At 37.8% G+C, this 24,341-nt stretch overlaps 1 protein-coding gene across 1 annotated transcript in view; it reads left to right on the top strand.

The window, feature by feature from the left end:
• The window catches only part of plxnb3 (plexin B3), a 132,886-nt gene that overhangs the window by 76,004 nt on the left and 32,541 nt on the right, over positions 1–24,341 (top strand). Inside the window, exons 3-5 of the mRNA XM_033969188.2 lie at positions 14,948–15,376; positions 18,037–18,742; positions 22,836–23,015. Of these exons, the coding sequence (XP_033825079.1) occupies positions 14,964–15,376; positions 18,037–18,742; positions 22,836–23,015 (1,299 nt within the window). The 5' untranslated portion in view covers positions 14,948–14,963. The remainder of the gene's footprint in view (positions 1–14,947; positions 15,377–18,036; positions 18,743–22,835; positions 23,016–24,341) is intronic.

Raw genomic sequence — 24,341 nt, 5'->3', positions numbered from 1 at the left:
TATTTAAAGAATTGGTATTGTGAATTTTATGCCAAAAAAGTTACATATGGATCTTATTAAAATTCCGCCCTGCTTTATTAATAGATTTAAAATAATAATAATAATAATAATAATAATAATAATAATAATAATAATAATAATAATAATAATAATAATAATAATAATAATAATATAATAATAATAATAATATGACACCAAGTTACAGAATAAAATTACATGTATGTTTTAAATGTATTCATGGGTTTCAGCTTCTTCCATTCTGAGGACTTTTTCCCTTTCTAATGATATATTTTGTTTTAAATTACTATGGCAACTATCTTAATTTTTCATCATTCTGAAACCCAGATGAAAAGGAGTGCAATGCTTATAGTTATACGCTTTATAATTTGATTTTTTCAATTACTGTTGTGTGAATTTCTAAATTTGTTGTACTATAATTTCATTTAATTAAATTAAATCTAAAGAATAAAAAATACCAAATTGGAATTGAACGAACACAGAAATATCACCATAATAACCCCAAGACACAAATGCATAATTGAGAATTTCAATCAAGATTAAAAATTTAATTGAATCTAATGGCGTTAACAAGTCAAATTTAGTCAAAACACGCCCGGTACAAGATCGCATGAAAACAGCCCCATGATTAATAGTGGATTAGTTCATTAAAATTCAAAACCAAAACACAGACCCTCCCCCAGAATCACCCACAATCCCCTGCTCTCTTCTTCTGCTCTGTCCCCTGTGAGATATCAAAACAGGTTTAGAGCCGGAGGGAGAGCAGCAGTAACCAGCTCTCATCTTGTTATTTATGGACCCCAGACTGTGCACCCAACTTCTGTGGTAAAGGATCTAATAACCAGGACTAAACCAGGACTAAACTAGGACTAAACTAGGACTAAACCAGGACTAAACCAGAAATAAACCAGGGCTAAACCAGGACTAAGCTCCACCTAAACCAGGACTAAATCAGGACTAAACTAGGTCTAAACCAGGACTAAACTCCACCTAAACTAGGACTAAACCAGGACTAAAACAGGACTAAGCAAAGACTAAATGGGGCTAAACCCGAACTACACCAGGACTGAACCAGGACTAACAGGTCAGAACAGAATTGCATCAGAATTAAACTAGGACTAAACTGTGATAAAACAAGGACTAAAGCAGGATTAAACCAAGAATAAACTGGTGCAAACCAAGACTAAACCAGTCCTCAGCTAGGACTGAACCAGGACTTAAGCATGACAGGAATTAACAAGAAATATTACAGGTTTAAACCAATTTTAAACCAAACACTAAACTGGGTATATAAACTAGCTCCAGAACTGAACCAGGTCTAAACCAGGACTAAGGGTGTGTTTTAACTAGATCTAAAGTCGCAACTAAACTGGACTAGACCAGGACTAAACAAAGACTAGAACAGGACCTAAGCAGGTTTATAGAACTAAACTGAGCTCAAGCTAGAACCAAACCAGGACAAGTGTGAACGTAGCCTAAACTGGGTCAAAAGTTTAAACCTGTAATAAACCAAATTGTAACCATGGCTACTAAACCAGGGCTCATTTGAATCAAGTCTGAATCAGGACTGTGTGATCTTTACCTGACACAAAAGATAAGTAAAATCTAAACCAGGACTATACCAGGATTAAACCTAAACTCAAACCATGACTACACTATAAAAGTATTCAGTGTAGACTAAACTAAAGTCTAAACCAGAACAAAACACTCCTCCTTCTCTATTCTGTCCCCTGTATATAATCTTAACATGTCTGTGTGTGTAAGAACCATCATGTCCCCGGTTTGATCCTCTGCCCAGTTCAGGTGTACCGCCCCAGGTGAAGCTACTGCGGTAATAGTGTCATTCACAGTACAATACCTCATTTACAAGTACAAATACACACAGTACACACAAAGTATACTGGGAGGGGTAATGGGCTGGACTCATTTAATCTGTTTTGGGGAAGGGAGGGTTTTAGTGCCGGGGGTAAAATTGTGGTGTGGATTGTAAAGACAGTTTAGACAGTGGTGAGACAATGGCAGAGAATAAACAGGAAAAGGGTCTATAAAATGTACAGTAAATATGCAAATGGGCGAATGTCTGTTTACAAGATAAGACGAGGCAATATGGTGCAGTCTATTATGGTTAGCACAAAAAGTTCCTGGTTTGGTTTGGTTTATGCTCAAAATATTTAAGCCTGTTTATGTTTTATTTGTCTTAAAACCATGTCTGTCCAGTGTAATCCTTTTTTTAGTCTCTCAGGGGGAACACACACACAAAAATGGGACCTTAATGTAAACCTGGACTAAAACAGGACTTTAGGCCCAAATCATGTCGAAATACAGATGTAATAGGTTATGTAAAAAGGGGTATAATGCAGAATCGATTATTTTGAACTTTCTATCATGTTACAACACGCCAATCCTCCGTAAATACACAAAAGCATGATACAGGACTGAGCACAGCAACTTGGCAAACCTGTGATGTGCAGTAGTTTCATTAGCTGTATGCATATTGATTGTGTTGTGATAGCACTCACAAAGGAGAGAGAACGAAGGAGACACTCAGAGCGAAAAACAAAAGTGAAACTTATAAGTTATTTTCGGCAACTATAGCATTTTCAAAGCAATAAAAAATAACATGGTGATTTTAATATGGTAGCGTTCTGGTGAAAGGAAACACACAAAATTCCTTCTGGTTGTTTATTTTTGAACACACGGGCTACTGTAGGTCGTAACCCACGCCAAAACAACCTCAAAAACACAACCATCTCAGCTCACTAAACAGATACGTAACGAATAGCAACCTCTCATCAACTTGTTGACATAACAACCAAGGGTCAAATATATAAACAGTTAACAACCGCACAGTTAAAAGAACAAATAAGGTGTCAACTCGGAACTAAACACAAAATATCAGATCATTACAATATGTTATTAGCAGTTACTAGCACTTAGAAGTAAAATACCCCTTCTTTAATAATTCATTTATCAAAAACATTTACTTTAATACAATTATACTTGTACTATACTATACACAGAGTATTTTCCAGGCACCATATTTTTCCTGAACTTGAGTAACACATTCTGCAGTAACAATACTCTTACTTTAGTCAGATTTTTGCATACTTGACCCACCTATGTTCCCAATTAGTCAGGACAAAACAGGATTAATCAAGTGCACTTATTTAGCCCTGGTTAGGATCTGCGTTAAACCTAGTTCATATTAGTGATGGGAGTTTCGGCTCCTGACATCTGAATCTTTTGGATCCGTTCACTTCAACGAGCAGTTCAAAAGATTCGTTCTTTTACTATTTATTTATATGACAAAAGTGAGAACTCATTTTATCTACAAACTAATTACAGAGAGAAGCAACCAAGACTCAGGTCTGTTTAAAATGGTTCAAACTGAGAGTGGGAGTGTGTTTACCCTTTGAAATGAAAAAAAAACTAAATAAAATGTTGCACCACACTACTACTAGTACTAATGTTGATGATGATGATGACAAAGCTAGATACCAAATATGTTGTTCATGCACAAAGCTCTCACTCATAAGAATTAGCTTAGCACAGAGGCAGAATTAGCTCTCAAGGTTAATCAGTATAAAAATGCATACAATTTGGAAAGAAATGTTTTTTTTTTTTTTAAATGAGATCCGTTTCCAACTGTTCACGAACGTCACATCACTAGTTCATATCTGCTCTAGTCTTAGCACGGTCTTGATAACAAATTAGACTAAAGAATATTTCCGTGTACAAATTGGTGTGATCTAGGATTAAGCTCTTGAATTCACGTATTAATAAATGACTTTATTGGTTAGACTAAGCCTGGATTAGTTTTGGTTTGTTTAACTAAGCCTGGATTAGTTGTGGTTTAGTGGAGTAGCCTAACTCAGACGTGACGATGTGTCTGTGGTTTTATGAAATGTTTTACTGCTCTTCTGTCTCCATTCGTCAGCTTTAATTTCACTTTTGTCCAAATATAAACATGACTACAGACATGGGTGGAGAGTATGCAATATTTAGTGGTTAGAATTAGGTGTGGTGCTACTTTAAACTGTCGAAATTGTCTTAAAAATCAAATTTGTATTTCTTATTTTTTTATGTTTAAGACACACAAATTTATATTAATTGTATGAGGCTATTATTCAGTAGTCTAGTCTATTAATTAAAGGAGTGGTTAGTGTCTTTGCCCACAAACTCAGAGTTTGGCAGTTTGATTGCAGTATGCTAATGTTGTGTGCAAGACACTTAACCCACTTTTCCTATGTATGTGAGTATCTGATTGTTGACAGTCTGAGAGCCCAATGCCATAGATTGGCAGCCACAGTTCTGTCAGTGTAACCCAGGCAGATGTGGCTAGAAGTGAAATTTTACGACTAAGTCTGTAGGGTAAACGAATAACAAATTTGACTGCAGAGAAAAGTGTTTTGGTTATAGGTTATAAAACTTGTCAAAATGGTTCCAATAGATTATTATATGTTAAATTGTACCAGATTTTTCCTATTTGTCTTGCCAAAGTACAAATATATTATATAAGCAGCTCTTGAGGTCAAAATATGCCCACTGTTTCCTGTCAGCATCTATTTTTAAAACATTTATCATTGCCTTAAGTAATTAGGATGCTTCGAATGCACACTGTAAGTTAGGAATAACTTTGGACCACAGCAAATTACCGTAGAATGAACTAGTTCTGTTTTTCACATTTTTAAGACAATAAAAATCAGGTACAGCACCTTTAAGTCATTTTGATCAATCGCACATTTGGGATGTCATCAGACTTTTCTATCTTTCTCCCTGGTAACATGTCATTCTCTCTCCCAATTGGCTGACTTTTTATTTCTCCATGCTGTGCTCAATTTAGTGGGGTTGAAATTGCGAGATTAAAAACAGTTTAGGTCAGACGTTTAGAAATGGAAAATGTCCCCCGTTACTATAGAAACGAGAGCAAATGCAGGTGAGGTTGGTTTCACTCCAGTAACCTCTTCACACTTATTGTACTTCTGGAGATGGGTTATTCGAATACATTAGACTAGACCCACTGTAATTCTCCTTTGGTTTTAAAGAAGACCTATTGTGCTCATGTCTGCTATATAGTTATAATCTAACATAACATCTATGAACACAAGCAGCTCATTTAAATTAAACATATTTCAACCAAGGTAAACCAGGGACTAAACCAGAGACTAAACCAGAGACTAAACTAAGGACTAAACCAGAGACTAAACTAGAGACTAAACCAGGGACTAAACCAGAGACTAAACCAGGGACTAAACCAGAGACTAAACCAGAGACTAAACCAGAGACTAAACTAAGGACTAAACCAGAGACTAAACCAGGGACTAAACCAGAAACTAAACCAAGGACTAAACCAGAGACTAAACCAGAGACTAAACCAGAGACTAAACCAGGGACTAAACCAGAGACTAAACCAGAGACTAAACCAGAGACTAAACCAGAGACTAAACCAGAGACTAAACCAGGGTCAAAATCCCTTCTTCAAAGCCAAGATCAACATTGTGGGTTTAGGCAGGGCATCTGGTTTAGTCCTTGAGTTAGTCCTGACCGAGTTTAATCCATTTTTGGTGTTGTATTGTTCTGCTGAAGGTGGTAGAAGTGGTGGTTGTATTGGGAATGTGAGAAAGTGCGATTAGTGATGCAGTGCTGATTAGGGTCTTGTCAGGTGTGACGCTGACAGAGCTGGAGGTGAGAGCCAGCACAGAAACAAGTGTTACTAACTCTAAGAAAGTCATGTCTTTATTATACAGGAGAAATTGCATGGAATAATAGAGAGATAGGAGCTTGGCAATGTGGCAATAGTAAGAGATCAACGTTTTATTTCCTCATGTTGATATAAATAAATCAATAAAGAAAATCAAATGTATTCTTCCAAAAGTCTGAACTCTCGATTTGATAGAAATTTGACCCTAACCCTATGAGTCAACCAGGAAAAAGCAATGAACTAGAACTAAACAAGAACCCAACAGCTGAACCGGAACTAAAACAAGGGAAAATAACCTGAAATAAACCTTAGTACCAGGTTTAAATCCAAGTCTAAACCAAGGCAAAATCAGGTCTGTGTCACATAGTACAAAAGGACAATATCAGCACTATTTCATGACCAAACTGGTACTAAACTAAGTCTAAACAGGTTAAACCATAAGCTAATCTGAGACCTAACCAGGACTAAACTAAACCTAATCCAATACTGACCCAACTTGGTGCCTAAAAACATAAGATAAGACATAACATAAGACAAAACCAAAATGTTCTGTATTGCAACTGACATAAAACCATGTGACCTAATTGCAGAGAATTTGGAGTTACTTTTGGTTCTATTGTATTTCCTGTAGCTCAAGGAAGAAGGGACCATATTTGGACAGTGAGGGCGTATCTCTTCCCCTCTCTCTCCATCCCTCTTTCTCTCTCTCCCTCTCCTCTCTCTCTCCCTGGTCTTTTCCATTTCCCTGACACAGACAGACAGAGGAGTGAATGTATTTGAATGGTACATCTCTGCCTGTCCTGGGGCGTCTCTGGCTCTTTCATCTGCCCCTCGCATTTCCAATAACCATTCATGAATATTTATGAGGCTCCAGGAAGTTATTAGCATATACGCTCACCCCGCTCTGCTCTCTAAGGTGCAACACAAGGGCAAAAAGACAGGTTATTTCAATACATGCTTGCTATCAATACACTGTTATGTGAGTTTATTTTCTTAATAAATACAGTTTTAATGAATGTTTAGTGACTTCAAAGGCAGTCGACAATCTGCCCAGAGTTAATAAACACAGGAGTAGAATAGAAATGTATTTAGCATTATACTGGACACGCAATAGGCCACAGCAAAGTCCAAAGTAAACTGGGATACAACTGCAAATTAAGATTAAATTAAGACTAAATCAGTTTTAAATCAAAGACTATCATTGGATTAACCCATTACGTTAAATTATTAGTCGAATCTAATGGCCAAATCTGGTCTTGAGTCACATGCAATGTGGTTCTTGAGAGTGGATGCAAATGAACTGCTATTCATTTATTGCAGGTCATGTTTTTTAACAATGTTCATTTAGAGTAGTTTTTTTTTTTTTTTTTTTTTTTTGGGGGGGGGGGGCATAAATTAGTATTAGTATCAATTTTAGTGACAGTATTATAACACTGGTCAACACTAAATTTATTGTCTAAGATTTTTTAGCTGATTTAGGATAATTTTGATGTGCTGAATCCAAAAATCACATTGGTTTTGATCAGGTCAACTTTCTGAACTAATACTAACATATTTGTTTTTGGACAATTTTGTTTACATAGTATTTTCATGTCATATGATGCAAAATTCTGTTATATTTCTTGCTATAAACAAATTCTGAAGATTTTGCATGTGCCAACTTATGACTAATTGTTTTTTTTTTTTATATTACAAGTGAATGAAATGGCTTCGACTAGAGGATCTTGCAAAAATAAGCCTGACATATTCTGCTACATCTGCGGTGAATACACCATTGTTCCTAAGAGGAATCAGTCACAAGTTTCATAAAGCGTGTTTACCATGCTTATTTTGGTATTAAATTTAGTGACCAAGATAAAGCTTGGGCGCCACACATGGAATGTAAGTCATGCACCGAGTGTCTGCGTCAGTGAACTAAAGGCAAGAAGAGTTGTCTGAAGTTTGGAATTCCCCATGGTTTGGAGGGAGCCGACAAACCATGTCACTGACTGCTACTTCTGCGCTATTGATGTGACTGGGATCAACAGAAAGAACCAAAGCAGCCTCAAGTATCCTGACCGTGAATCAGCACGTCGTCCTGTAGCTCACTGTGATGAAATTCCAGTACCTGTCTTTGTAGAAGTTCCTGACATCAGTGACAAAGATTCCTCCAGTGTTCCACAAGATGAAGAAGAAGTGGTTTTTAATGATGATGCTCCACATCCTTTTTCCCAAAAGGAGCTAAATGATCTAGTTTGCGATCTCATCTTAACAAAGTAATCTGCTGAGCTATTGGCATCCAGATTGAAGGAAAAGAACCTCCTCTCTGACATTGTTCGCATAATCTTTTACCGCAATAGACATCAAGTTATTTTCTTTGAAGAGAAGGACTTGGTGTATTGTACAGATATTGCTCAGCTTCTGCACAAGCTTGGAGTGCCACAGTATGAACCCAAAGATTGGAGACTGTTCATTGACAGCAACAAGCGATCGCTGAAATGTGTTCTGCTTCACAATGGCAACCAGTTTGCCTCTGTGCCCCTTGCTCACTCGACTACAATGAAGGAGAAGTATGAAGTGGTGAAGTATGTGTTGGAGAAAATTTGCTATGATCAGCATGAGTGGCTTATTTGTGTTGACCTGCATTACTTATTCTCACATATGGATCGGTTTCCTGAGAATCTGGGATCACTGAGTGATGAGCAGGGGGAGAGATTCCATCAGGACATAATAGTGATGGAGACCAGGTATCAGAGACACTGGGATGCAGTCATGATGGCTGATTACTGTTGGACTCTGAAGAGAGACATCCCTGCTGCTGAGCATTCAAGGAGTTCAAAGAAATGGAAGTTCATGTTCTGAATTTTGCACAATGATAATGTAATGTTCCAATTTACATGTACTTACCTTTATCAATTAACATAACATAACATTTAATTAATACATTCTGTTAGAAAACTATTTTTTATCTCCTAAAACATTTTTTGGATGAGAAATATTAAAGAAAATCAACTGATAATGTCACAAAATTGGAATCAATTTAGTCAGAAGATCGGATTTTTCAAAATCTAATTAGCATGAAAACCTGACCTGATTGAGAAAAATGGATATCATTTTTGGATTCAGCAGTGCAAAATGGTCCTAATTCAGTTGAAAAAACACAGACAGCTTTCAAAAATGTTTTTGTAACCCAGTGTAATTTATTGTTTATGTTTTCATCAGTAATATATTGTACTTCAGAATTTCTTATGGTGACTGGTCCCATCTTTTTTTCCCAACTTCGTGACAAAACATTAAAAAAAAATTAAAAAAGACCTCTGAAGGACTTATTTGTTACCTTTACTCTACTGCGCGCAGCTCTACCACTCACAACCTGGTACCTTTTTACTTTTTCATATTTAAGACCAACAATGTACTGGAGTGAGGTCATCAAGACCTGCACAAATGGTATTCCAATAAACTGGTTGCACCATATACGTCTTATGGCAGAAAAACACACGTTTTGTCAACTCCGTCAGCTCACTCAACATTTACGAACCCACAAATTTAGAATGAAATATTTAATTCAAAGTTGTCTAAACAAAAATGTATATTGTAATTGAATAGATTGTTGCATTTTTTGTTGCTTGAAATAGTATTGTCAGTTGTCAGTTGTTATAGAGGCTGTTATAGCCCAGTCATGTTGAGACACTAGTGTTTCAGAAGTTCTAATGATGAGTAAAACATGTAAAATCACCAATATCAGAATAAAACCTCAGGAGACAGAGATGAAGGGAAGAGAAACACTGGAGGAGCTCTGGAGAGGTAGAGGAGGATAAAGGGTGGATGCACATGAGATACTGGGGGTCGAGGAAGAGAAAGAGTGGACTCTTCTCTCATATAGTGTATTTGGGGGTTGGAGGATAAATAATTGTCAGTGTTATGAAGTATTGTTAGTGCTGAACATGTAGCATCTTTTCACTTGGATTAAAACACATTTGTGCAGTTTTCAGCAGCGTTGACACATTTTTATCAACTCTGTCAGGTTTTTGTCAACTCCGTCAGATCAATGCATTTGGTGGATGTTTTTCTAATTTTTTGGAGAATCTTGACTATTGCAGTCCAGTTTATGTTGTTTAAGTAGTAAAGGACATTGAAATCTGCAGTCTGAGTTGTGTTAATTATTTACAGAAATGTATTTTATAACATTAAAATAGAAAAATATATTGTGACTGTGACTGAGACCAAGGAATTAAGTTCAAAATAATGAACTGTCAATTTTATACTGAATAATATAATACATCAGGGCAAAAAGTAATGTACTAACTTACCTCTTTTATCTCATTGCTAGTTTGCTTTTCGGATTAGAGTGGAAGTGTCTTGATCTTTTAGTGACCTTTTCTAATGAATGAATGAAGCATTATATTAACTCTTAGCTTAGGGCTGTGCAGTTAATCACATTTACAGTCATGAGTTCAATGATTGCTCAATTCAGTTACAAAAGTGTTGTAATTGAAAATACAATAAATTACCTTCTGTTCAAAATTATGTGTGCGCTCGTTCTGCCACACAACGCCTGGAGCAAACCCACTTTTCTAATTTAAACAAAAATATATTAGATCTTAGGGTTGTCCAAGTATTGAAAATCAGATATTAATCAATACTAAAACTAGCAGTGAAACTATATACTCATTTGAGCAGGTATTGATACTAAAAAATTATCTTGAACTGTATCAGAACAAGTATAAGACCACAGACTAGTACACGCCCATCGACCACTATGGAACCTACCTGGACGACTGAGGGATTACACAGATATAAGACCACATGGGAATATAAAAGAAGTACTATTATTTAATGTTGAAAATTTCATTCTAAAAGTACCAAAATTGCATTTCGTGACACAAATATATCTATATTTTTATTACAGATTAATTTCAACAGTATAAAAGTAATTGTTTAAGTAAATAAGTGTGACTTCACTTATGAGCCAGATAACAGTGAGTATAACTTTTGACATAGTCAGGCTGCCCTAATTTAGTAAACTACAGTTATTCTCTGCACTGACCCTGGTTTAGTCCCGGTTCAAACAGTCTAACGTTAGTCCTATCCTGCACTTGGCTTCGTCTCAATTTGACTTCCATTGGCTGTGCCCCTCTCTGCAGTGGTCTTTTGCATGCTTGTACTGAATATTACCATGGAAATAGCGATCCTCTTTCAGCAGGAGTGTGTCCATGGGCCGGAGTTTTACCCAGCATGCACAGCGCTGGCATGATGTGTCCAGACTGAGAAAGGGAAGCCCAGAGTAAAGAATATATTTACACTAGTGTGGAGTACAATCCAAACCAGACTGAAACCAGAGCTAAACCAGGACTAAATCGCAGTATCACCTTTAAGTGGTATTTATGTTGTAAATTAAATTGGAGTTCATGGAGTTCTTTGTGCTTATCCCATGTTTGGAGAAAGAGTGTTGTGTGGGAGGGCATCTGGTGTCATATGGTGGACTAGGACCAAATGACCTAAACCAGATCTAAACCAAGCTGAAACCAGCAATAATCAAGCCCTAATCCTGTCCAAAACCAACAGACCAGGATTTAACCAGGACTAAACTAGGACTAACCCGGGTCTAGACTAGCAAGGGTATTCCTGAAAAAAACAAACAAACAAAAAAACAACAACAACAGATGCATTAAACAAGGACTAAATCAGAAACAACAAACCAGAACCAAACAAGGACAAAACCAGGACTAAACCTGGACGAAACCAGGACTAAATGAGGACTAAAACATGTCTAGACCAGCATTGATCAAAGGGTATTCCTGGACAAAGCAGGTGTAATAAACAAGGACTAAACCAGAACAAACAAACAACACTTAATCCAAGACAAAACCAGGTCTAAATAAACAATCCTGGAAAACGACCAAACCCAGACAAAACCAGGTCTAAAGCAAGTTCAACTCAGGTTTAAAAACACCCTGACATCAGTCACTTTAAACAACCAAAATCAGTACATGGTTTGACACACCTTGAGGCTGCTGTAATTGTTTTGTACTTGTAGTGTCATGCAGTATTACTATCACGGCTTAATCTGTACTGGAGACAAATACTTAGATTATGGTCGGACCTGTTGTATCCTGAACCATGACATCACAGTCTAAATGGAGATTCTAGCGGTGTTACACACTTGTCCTGTCCTGACTGCTGAGGATCACAGGAGATTAAAAACTAGGAATAAATACTTAAGTCATGGTTGTAGACCTGTTGATCTGATTTCATATTTGTAAGGCAAGATAATACACTGCCTGGCCAAAAAAAAAGTCGCCACCAAAAAAAAAAAAAAAAAGGTCACACACTCTTTAGCTTTGATTACGACACACATTCGCTCTGGCATTGTTTACACATCCAGTGTTGCATTAATTTTTCACCAAGATGTTGCATTGATGATGGTGGAGTCTGACCTCTGCACAAAGTCTCCTCCAGCACATCCCAAAGATTCTCAATGGGGTTAAGGTCTGGACTCTGTGGTGGACAATCCATGTGTGAAAATGATGTCTCGTGCTCCTGAACCACTCTGTCACAATTTGAGCCCGATGAATCCGGACATTGTCATCTTGGAATATGCATGTGCCATCAGGGAAGAAAAAAAATCCATTGATGGAATAACCTTTTCATTCGGTATATTCAGGTGTCAGCTGAACTCATATTTTGAGCACAGACTGTTGCTGAACCTAGACCTGACTCGTACCTATTTGCTTAGTTAAATCCAGGTGGTGACTTTTTTTTTGGCCAGGCAGTGTATAAGGTGTATGTGTATTTCAAATTTCTATTGCTTTTCAAAAAATAGCGTTATTGTAAGAAACAGAACATTTGATTGCATCTCCATTTTGTTTTTTACATATTTAATGGGCTTGTACCTAATTTTTTTGCCCCTGTGCAGATAGATTGTATCCATGGTTGTCAGTTCGATGACACTCTAGCATTTGGTTCTAACTAAGCAGGATATCTCAGTGTTTTATTGTTTTATTGTTCTTTGCCTATGTGTCAGTTTTGTTTATTGCTGTTTATGTGAAGCACTTTGAGCAGCTTAAGTTGTGTTTTAAATGTGCTATTTAGATAAAATTGAATTGAAAATAAGGACCGTTACCATAGCACTTCACCATGACGTGACGGTAAAAAAATCCACTCTGGCCAGTGAAAGTTTTCTTTAAAATAGACTAGGTCTGTTTTTCACAATTTAAGTTTAAAGTTTTAATTTATGACTTATTTTTGTATAGTTTCTCTGGTGAGTAATGTTTACACGTTGGTTTCTATTGGACTTGTTGTATCTGGAGCCTGTGGAATGTGCTGACTCCTGTTTCATGAATTATTGAAAACGCCAGAGACAGAAGAGATCCTCAACCACACCATAGCCCTCTGCAGGAGACATATACAAGCTGTGGTTTTACAGATCAACGTTCTATACACATTTACTACATTAGAAGTGATAGTAGTGAGTTGTTTTGGCAAACTTAAGATTTGCAACACTTAGAGCTAAATAGACATCACAAAACTGGGACTAAAATTGATGGACTAGACCAGGACTAAACCAGGACTAGACCAAGACAAACCAAAACCAAGACAACATATATCTGTACCTGGTTTAGTTCTGTTCCACCCTGTATCCTTGTTAGCTTCTAGTTTTTTTTGTTTTTTTTTGGTTGAGTCCAGTTGAGTTAATTTTTATTTAAATTTTTTACCTAATTCTGAAATAATCCTTGTTTCATCCTGTTGTTTAGTATCTGCTTTAATTTGTTTTTTGTGGTCCTTGGTTTATTCCGGGTCTAGCCCTATTTAGTCCCTGGTTTAGTCTTTCATTGTAATTGCTTCGATTTCGCTCTAATTTCCCCTTGAGTACTGTTTATTGAGTGTATTAATAGGTGCTTCACTGTAATGGTGGTGTAGTGGTCCATCTCCGAGGTAACAGTCTTGGAGCGTAACCACAGCAACCGCCTCCAACTTCAGCATCAGTCAAATTCCTCTGGAGATGGATCGGTTTCAACTCTAGGGCAATGTTTTTTTTATAGATTTATTATTAAGTGAGGAAGCAGAGCCAAAACTCAAGATATTGTGCTAAAATGTAAAAGGGCTGTACCAGATTTTTACTGTCTTAAAAAGTGTGGTGGTTAATTCTTCCTCACCTACCTTACGCATCCTGAGCATCCTAATTATTCACTGCCATGAGGGCTTTTCACAACTCACACACACCAAAGTGGAGTTCTGCCTTGACGGTAAAGCTAACAACTAGCTCGCTGACCGTGCACTTCCTGATTAGCGGATACTAAAACCTTTATAATTAAATGCAGACAGCACACAGCATGATATTTTGACCACAAGTGCTGCTTATATAATATATCTGTACTGGGGCAGTGTTTACTCAAATAAATGTGAAAAAATAATCTGGTACAGGACCTGCACTATAAACCAGAACTGTAGATGTAACAAAAACAGGGCTATAGAGGTACAAAAATCAGGACAAAACTGCCTCAGACCAAGTTTCATCTTATCTAAACAACAAGACCTTGACTTTTAAGTGTTACTTTGTGAGAATGGACCTATGTATCACTTTATTTATGGCTATTCACAACAACGTAACATTTTTAAAAACATTTTTATATTTTTTTGATTCTACATAAAATGAATACATTTATATTTATAAGAAGTAATGTTTTGTGTACATTTTACTGCCTTTTGGTCAAGAAAAACCTTGTATTTTAATGAATGGCTTATGTGATGATATTGTAACTTTACTCCATAGAAGCAAAATGTTGTTTAAATGTGTTTTTTTTTTTTCTTTTACTGTCTTAAAAAGGGAAAAACAGAGCTAGTTTGTTTTAAACAAGCCACAGTGGTCCAGGTCGCTTACCTTATGTATTCCAAGCACCCTAATTATTCACGGCTATTTATTTATAAGCTCTTTTCACAGCTCTCAGAGACCAGAGCAGAGCTTTGTCATTATGGTAAAGCAAAGAACCAGCATGCTAAAGTGCACATCCTGATTACTGGAAAATAAAACACTTTATAATTGGACAGTACACGGCTGACTTATTTTGACCTCAAGTGCTGCGTATACAATAAGGGACATCTGACAAATTTAGCTCAAATACCGGTACATGGGAAGTGCCTTTAAATGGTGGATTAAATGTATGGAAGGACTTGCTATGAATCAAAAAACAAAAATATCATAGTTCACCTGTCGCTAACACTTTGTTGTTATCTCTCTGTGTGTTCCAGGTGAAGAGGAGCTGCCATGTTGGCCTCCTCTCTCCCCCCTCTCCTCCTCCTCTTCCTCCTCCTTCCCCCACCCTCTCCCGCCTCTCCTCCCCCCTCCTCTTCTCTTCCTCTCGGTGTGGATCTGGAAGGCACCCCCCTATCTCACCTCCTACTGGACCCTCGCACCGGTGCGCTGTACGTGGGGGGAGTTGACCGCCTGTACCAGCTGACCTCCGACCTTCGGGTCACTGCCCACGTAAGCACAGGCCCGCAGCTGGACTCGCCAGACTGCCTGCCCCCCATCGTGGCCAAAGACTGCCCTTCGGCTACGCGCACGCACAACTATAACAAGCTGCTACTGCTGGAGGAGGTGGGCCCAGAGGGAAATGGGGCGGAGTCAGGCAGCCTCATAGTCTGCGGGACGCTTTTCCAGGGAATTTGTGAAAAAAGGTGAGATAATTGTATACAAACATTAATTTTACTTATGGAAGGTGATGAAAATGAAGGTGCACAATTAATGCTTGTCTCTAAGATGTTATTGCTGTGCCTGGAATGTTTCACAGTATGACTTTAAACTTAATTATAATGCATTTATTCTATGACACATCTTCATAATGCTAAAAATACCATTTATTCTAACTTCATGTAATTGCTGCACATTCCAATCAAAGCAATAACATCTCCATGGAGACAAGCAGATGGTGACCCCTCCAACAGAAAAGTTACATAGTGCACCTTTAAGATCCACTTTTGAAAAATAAAAGTTTGAGTTTTCAAGCATCATGTATGCAGCAGAAGCCCCTTTTCAGACACCAAGAATTGTGAAAGTTGCACTGAAATTTTGGCCTTTTGTGAGTTGTTGGTCATTTGACAGTGAAGGAGGTGACAATTCCACACTATCACCATGACTGTGTCAGTGAAGGAGCAGAGACAGCACAGTGAAACCATGACTTTCACTTTCAGCTTGTGGCTCTGTGAAGAATTTATTTAGTAAAAAGGGAGGAAAAAAGGATTTATAGAATGATCTAGGTTTAGCATGAAAATCAAAGTAAAGCTCAAGAGGATCCTAAATGTAAAATGCTATTTTTTTTTTAGCAAAGTTTGTCTTGCCCCAGTGCAGATATATTGTATAAACAGCTCTTGAGGTCAAAATAAGTCTGCTGTGTGCTGTCTGCATCTAATTATTAAAGTGTTTTATTGGCTGTTTTTAAGACAGTAAAAATCAGGTACAGTTCCTTTAAATAGGGTAAACGTGCATTTTTTAAGTATATGTAATAAACCAAGATTTGAGTCTATATAGAGGCAACAATCATGTAAACATTATTATCACCACAGCCACAATAGCCTGCTTATATAAATGGACAGCTAACCTGCCAGCCTCCGCAAATGCTGCTGTCAGGCTCGTCATTTTGGTCTTAAATGTTTGTATTGACCGTTCTACATGATCCTGGTATTTTTATATTGCTATTGTGTCTATAAATCAAGATATGAACATTAATAACAGACAAATCAGGCGCCTTCTTTCCCCGAGGTCACTTCTGCTAGTGTTATCATCAGGTTTGATTGACAATGTTGCTAAGCGCCCGCCCCCCTGCCAAACCAGTGGTGCGGGCAGGAAGGGGGTGTTATCTTCAACAGCTTTGCTCCAGATTGGCTCAGATGATACTCGCTGTGGGAATTCCAAATATGGAACTCAGCTCCAAATTCGCCCCTATAACTGTTAGCCTCGATGTGCTTCATTTGACTGGAGCCGGCGAGCATGTGGGTGATGTCACACTCCCTTAGTCCACTCTTTATACAGTCTTTGTGCATAACATATCTATAGCTATGTGATCTTATAAAAGACTACCTTGGATGACCAAATACTGCACCTTTATTTGATTGACAGTAGCTTGGCTCATTAGCACATTCATTTCACTGCCCTGTCCCTAACGGTGACAGATCAGAGCTTTTAAACTTGTTACACTTTAAAACAACTGTAATATTAACAGGAGCTGAGTCACCACTGTCTCTAAGCACTTCATTACACCATTGATTACACCATTGATTCTGTTATTGATCACTGTTAAAGGTACACTGTCCAAATCTTCCCTGACCTGTCCTTAAAAACAACAGCTTTTGCTTTGAAGTATTTGTGGTCAGTTATAGTATTCTATATTATACAGCATATTTATTTTTATTTATTTTATTATTTGTTTGAATAGGGACAGATGCAACAAACATAGATTAACAATTCAGTAATCAGATGCAGGTATCACAGTGTTTATAGCCTAGGCTGATTCACAACACCAGTCCCCTGAAAGGCTTTTAAAACTGTTCAAATTTCACTAAAATGCAGTGGGATTATTTGTAGAAAAAGTAATAAATACAGTGAATTTGTCTAGAGAATCAATATCAAAATATCACACACTTACAAATCCATACACTCACATTTCACTCTTTCTCTGCCCCCTCTCCCCCTTGTTGTTTTAGTTTAGCATATTTCAGTCTTGTTGAGACAAGAAAAGTTTATGCTGTAAAAATCTCAAGCAAGAAAAGTTTATGCTATGAGACAAGAAAAGTTTATGCTATAAAAATCTCAAACATAAATCCTTTCCTACTACAATAATTGCCTACCACAACACACAAAAAGGTTGTTTTTTTAAACAAAACTTATTGTGAGTGACTTATACTCATTCATTGACTTTTCAGAACTTTTAACTAGGTTATAGTTGTTTTCCCCTCACCATTTACTCATTTTGACTGATTTATTTTCAAGACACTGTTCTTCAATTTTATTTTCTTAGTCAATGATGTGCATAGGATTCAGCAGTATTGTCTTATCATTTTGGAACAAATGAAAAAAAATCTGCAACAACTTCACGTTACAACGTTTGTTGTAATGACGTTTACAAATATTGCGTTTTAAAATGTGCAAATTATAACATAATGATCCATGGGTGTCATCAATTATAGCAGGCACAAGCACAATAGGTCTTTTTTAAGATAACAGCATATAGTTTAAAGTTAACAAACCATAGCAGATTGAATCCAGTCAAAAACCTTATCTTTGTCTCTATCTCTCGCTTGCTGGTGACTGATAAAACTAATTTGTGTGTTTTCTTTTCCAGGAGCCTGTCTAACATCACTAACTTGTTGTACCGCCCCACAAACCCGGTTGACACACAATACGTTGCCGCTAATGACCCCCGCATCTCCACGGTCGCCGTTATCATCAGCCCAGAAGGAGCGGGGATGCGCTTGATGCTGGTTGGACGAGGCTACACCAAAGGCCCTGGCGACATCCCACCAATCACCACGCGCCGCTTGTCTCCTGTAATCCCACCCAGACGAATGTTTTCTCAGGAGGAAGAACTGGGAAAACTTGTAGTTGGGAGCTATTCGGAATATAATAACCATTTTGTGAAAGCGTTTGTGCACGGGAAGCACGTTTATTTCTTATTTTCCAGACGAGACATGTGGCACAGGAAAGAATATCGGACGTACGTTTCCAGACTGTGCATTTCCGATCGGAGTTTTTATTCTTACGTAGAGGTGCCGTTGTTTTGTGAGGGTGGGTACAATTTGGCTCAGGGGGCGTGGCTCGGGAACCACACAGGAAGACCCGCCCTCTTCGTGGTAATGTCAGCGGGACAGGCCTCGACACCGGTGGCCACGAGCCGGTCAGCGTTGTGCGTGTACGGCATGGAGCAGCTGGACGGCATGTTGAGGAGAGCACAGGAAGTGTGCTACACCGAAGCAGGAAGAGGAAGTAGTGGACAGGAAGAAGCCTACATCGAGTACCAGGTCTCGTCCAAGTGTTACAAACTACCCAAGGTAAAGATACAATGCAACATTAATGTTTAACTGAAAATAGTGTTGTTGGCAATAGGGATGTAACAATAAATGCAGTATCATGGTATCGTATTGCCAAAATATATTATTAATTTATTCATTATTAAGCACTTTTAAATCTTAATTCTTTGGATTATGACATAACTAAAGGCTTGTCAAGGAATTTTGAAAGGGAAAAAAGCATATTCACAATTTTGTTAGCTACAAAATACAAAAATACCACGATTAACTATTATTATAGAGTTGGATATCTATAACTGGCATTCATTTGATTGATTTAATACATAATGGGAACTTTGGTACTATAATAAAAACGCTGTTGTTTTGAATATCTAGATATGTGATATTCTTAGCATTGGTGTGTGATGCTTCATTACTTTTAAAATTGTCTGAATGGAAAACAATTTTGGATGGCCTACCTGTGCATGGATATGTTATTACTTTGCCTGAAATATCCCACAGTATGGCATTAGACATATCTATGCAGGTGGTGCCACTCGGTCAAATTACAGGTCAAATCTGTGGAGAGGCGACCCCACTCACAGTGAGAATGCAAGTGTTTAGATGTCGGCTACATAGTTATGTTCTTGGAAATGATGTCAGTATTTTTCTTGTAAAAAAACATGTTAATCACTGTTTTCTGGGAAGGAGAATCTTCTCTGAAAAAAGGCTCGGCATGTGTTCATACAAGACAACTTCAAAAGCCGACTTGACAAACTCTCTTGCCTCTGTTGTTTGTAACTAACTTTGATCCAAGTTGTACCGATGATGTCATCCTCTTCCTCACTAATGACATCACAGGAGACGTCACAGATTAACAGATGGCCAACATTTGCAGCCGCTGACCCTAATCCAGATGAGATTACATTTAATCTGCAGCATCTGCTTCAAGCATGACCCACATCTGTAAGAGGGAAAGCTAAAGGAGCAATGAATGTAATGTTACAGTGAATATGGCGGAATGTTTCATATGAAATGGATGACATTACTATTAGTGACCAGCAAGACAGGAGCAGAGCCAGAGGAGCAGACAGGAGCAGAGCCAGAGGAGCAGACAGGAGCAGAGCCAGAGGAGCAGACAGGAGCAGAGCCAGAGGAGCAGACAGGAGCACAGACAGAGGAGCACTGTAGAATAGCTGTAGATAAATTTGAGTTAATGCTTGCTGTTTTGTAGGTAAGTGCCTAGATTGAGATGGTCTGTAAAAAATGCTGAAGAGGTCATGGATGAGTAGAAGTATCTAAACTTGATAATTTACTTCCTTTGCCATTCTGCTGCTTCCTGGCTCCAGTTGGGAGTTGCTGTGGAGTCCCAAATGGCGTCTGACTGGTGCTATCTGCGCTGCATCTATTAGTGTCTTTCACAAGTCTAACTGCCTCTGCTGCTCCGTGGACCTTGAAACAAACAATATGACAGAAAGTTATGTTTTCAGCTCGAGCTATTCATTTGTGTCTTTTGGAGTTGTACTGTACGTTCAGAAATAAGTGGGAGAAAAAAGAATAAACCACTTAAACGGACATGCCCGCAGAGAGATCAGGAATCCAACCCACAACCACTTCACCAGATAGGAGGAGGAGGAGGTAGGAGAGAGGAGGATAACCACTCTGCTACAGTAACACAAGGAGGACATACACACTCCACTCAGAGAGATCAGGAGTCTAACCAGTGGAAAAGAAGTGCTAAATTAAGTAAAAGGACAGATACTGGTGCAAAAAATGCTCAAGTACAAGTAAAAGTTTGACACTTTTACTCAAGAAAAAGTATTAATATTTTTAAAAGTTTACTTAAAGAGTAAAAAGTATTTTGCACAGATTTTGAGATCTAATGAAGCGTCAAATGTATTGATTTTGATAAAGATTTGAGCTGAATTCTGTTCAACAAAAACAACTGAATCAATAGTTTTCTAGCTGTTTTTATTTGTACAGTTTTGTTTGCTCAAACTTTGAATGTGTTAAAAATAAACCCCTCAGCCTTTTCAGCCAGTCTCAAACAATAATAAAAATTTGTTTTACTTTTCAGTCCAAATCAAAAATTTAGTGCTGCTCTCAAATGTAGTGAAGTAAAAAGTATCTACTTTAAAATCTACAGACTCCTAAAACATATACTTAAGTACAGTACTTGTTCCACCACTGAGTCTAACCCACAAGCTCCTTACTGAGAAACAGGTTAACCACTCTGCCACAGCACCAAATACATTTGAAAAGAATTTCATGCATAATGGTAAGTCTCTTCTTCTGAAAATGTATTTTTGTAACAACAGTTATATATTTCTGATTCAAGATGTCTAAATTCTAACTTCTTGTTTCCAGTTCCCTCCATATCAAATACAAAACAAAAATATCTCAGTTTTACCATGAATCTGATTTTTTTTTTTCATTTAATATATTAAAATCTATTTTTCCTCAAAGCTTAGGGTTAAAATGAAACCGCTATTTGCTTTCTGCGTCTAAATATGTGTGTTTGATGTTTGAGTATGTATGAGTATGTTTGAGTTTTATCCTCTTGCAAAACAGGAAGTGTGCTGTCGGCATGCTAGTTGTTAGCATTACCGTGACGGCTAAACTTCGCTCTCATCTCGGTGAATGATTATTGTAGTAATTTTGGAATGTGATGTCTAAAATCACCTAGTTCAGATTTTAAGACAGTAAAATACAGGGACAGCGCCTTTAAGGTTTCTATTTCAGTTTTTCTACAATTTTTTCTAGATGTTTAGATTACTTAAAATTTGATCTTTGTTTTTCAAATCTGCAGCTCTTGTGGGGTGCTGGTGGTTTGCCGTGTAAGTGGTCCAAGGAAGGAAGAGGGGTGACAGGAAACTATTTGTATTTCATTTCCTGCTTCACGACATTTGACCCCTGACCTCTCTGACCCCTCCCTAGTCTGGTTCAGGTGTCTGCGCTGATTGTAAATCCGTTGGCATTGAAGGAGTTAATCCATATTGATCCAGAAATGGTTCAGTCCTGGCAGAGTTCTGGTGTCCTAGGTTTGTCCTTTGTAGTCCTGGTTTATTCCTGGTTTAGTAACATGTTAGTCTTGGTGTAGATCTGGTTTAGTGCTTGTTTAATTTTGGTTTAGTTTCGTTCTGACATAGTCCTGGTTTAGTCCTGGTTGGTTCTTATTTTAGATCCGTTTGTATTGACCCACTTAATCTCTATTGATTCTCTTAGGGCTCGGACTCGGCTCTCGTTCAGCCCTGGATTGATTCTGGAGAATTCTCTGAGAAAATGAAGCTGCATTAGTCAGTTTAATGAAGTGTTTAGTGGAAAATATTGTGAATCATTTTGAATTATTAACGCCTGAAGTCAAGCTTGGTCCAATCATGGAGAGTAATTGAGAATAGCATTGCAATTTGCATAGAGTGTTTTATAATATTTTCGATAAATCATGTAGCCTATTGCTTAAAGGTGTACTATGTAACTTTCCGGGAGGAGGGTACACTAGCTGCTTGTCGCCATGGAGATGTTCTTGCTTTGAGTGAAATTTCCAGGTCCACATCAGATCTGTGGAGAGATGATCCCTCTCACAATAAAAATGAATGATTTTATGGTCTCAAGCAATATGTTGATGGAATAACTGCATGATAGATAAGTTTAATGCCACACTGTGGAACATTCCTGGCAAAGATTTTTGGTCCTGATTTGTCCCTGGTTTGCTCAGAACATGCTTAGTTTAGTCTAGACTTGATTTAGTTATAGTTCTTCAATCCTCCTTTGGTTTAGTCCCAGTTTAGTCCTGGTTTAGATCTTTTTACACTTTAGACTTAGTTTAGTCTTGGTTTATATCTTAGGTTTTAGTCCTGGTTGAGTTCTAGTTTAGCTCTTTAAATTGTAGTCTTGATTTAGTCCTTGGGTTTAGGTCCTGTTTAGGTTTACTCTTGGTTTAGACCTTTACCTTTTAGTCCTAGTTTAGTCCTGGTTTAGATCTTTATATTTTACTGCTGGTTAAGATCTTCAGGTTTTAGTAGTTGTGTAGATCTTTAGATTTTAGTCTTGATTCAGTCCTGGTTTTGATCTTTAGGTTTTATCTTTGGTTTAGTTCTCGTTTAGTCCTGCTCTAACCCCTTTCTTTCTTTGTCAGGCCTCTCTGGTGGATTACCCGTGCGGAGGGGAGCACACGCCTAACCCCATTGCCAGCACAGTCCCTGTCAAAGCCACACCTACTTTCACCTGTACCACACACCTGTCTGCTGTTGCCACGGCAACGGAGGCGGGGCTCACCATCGCCTTCCTGGGGGATCGTCAGGGGACACTGCACAAGGTGAGTACAACCATAACCACAGGCCTACTATGTCCTTTGTAGGCCACCATACATAAGAATGTCAAATTAAGCCTTTCAGATATCACAATCTTTTCGTTCAATTTCATGAATGTATTTATTTATATTTTTATTTGGCATTATTCTTGACAATTCAGTAACCTGAAAATCAAAATAAAGATTTGTTGTGGGTTTAGTTTTGATTTAGTGCGACACGATTTTGGAGAAAACATATTTTACTTGTTTGTTTTTTTTTGGCATTGTGATTTTCAATTTGAAATTCTTTTTTTTAATTGAGGAGTCACGTCCATGACTGATGAACTGCTAAACTAACATAAGTAGGGCTGTCAGCCTTTTGGCGATTAATCAGTTCATGGTGTGTTAGTTGACTGATTATTTTATTTAAATTATAAGGATATATATGGAACAACAGCAGAAAGGAGAAGTTAGTGAATCACTGAAGATTATGAATTTATAGTATATTTATATAAAAACGCAAATTAAACTCACTGTTCACAAGTTTTATATAAATACATACTTTTTCTGCATAAATAGTTATTTTTGTATGAACTCCCATGCAGGTGTAGTTTTGTGAATGCAGTTTGGGTCAGATACATAAAGTTATGTAACAGTTGTGGGCACTTTTGCCACGCCCCTTTTAGTCGACTAATCGACTGGTGGGACATGTCTTTAGTCACCCTAGAATTTCTTAATTGCCCTACATTACATAACTGGGTAGCAATGTTAGAATGCAGTTTCTACATATATTTTTATAAAGATAAAGGAAACAGGGGAAACCGATTTAACTCAGTAGTTGGTCCTTTGTGGAAGCTTCAGTCATTATTTTCTATGATGCATAATGGTAAATGTTCCAGTTGACTCACACACAGATAACTGCACAGGGAGCAGTGTCCCATTTTGATTTGTTTCTACAATTATATTTCTCAAGCAGCACAGTTCAGCATCTGCCCGGAGGCCAAATACACAAACATGCTCAAATTAAGACAAATTCTCTTCCATTTGTCAGCATTATTATAACGAATAAATTATGAGTAACCTGGTATAATCCTGGTTGGTGCAGATTGGCTCTCTTGCTTTTCATAGCATCAAATATTAAAACCATCTGATATCTGTGCCAATACTCTGAATGCACCTAGGGACAGTAACCAATCAGGGGCGAGGGTTCCCAGGGGCCTCTCTTGGGGGGTTCTGACACATGTGGGGTCCAAACTGTGGGCCCCAAGGCTAAGTAGATGAGAACAGAGAGTTTAGAGCTACGCTGCAGGCTATACACCAGCTGCTGCTCTGCGGGGGTGTAAACAACACTAT

This window comes from Periophthalmus magnuspinnatus, chromosome 7 (assembly GCF_009829125.3).
Source record: "Periophthalmus magnuspinnatus isolate fPerMag1 chromosome 7, fPerMag1.2.pri, whole genome shotgun sequence".
Lineage (NCBI taxonomy): Eukaryota > Metazoa > Chordata > Actinopteri > Gobiiformes > Gobiidae > Periophthalmus > Periophthalmus magnuspinnatus.
The sequence above is the reverse complement of the archived record's forward strand: the minus strand, read 5'-3'. Positions and strand labels throughout refer to the sequence as shown.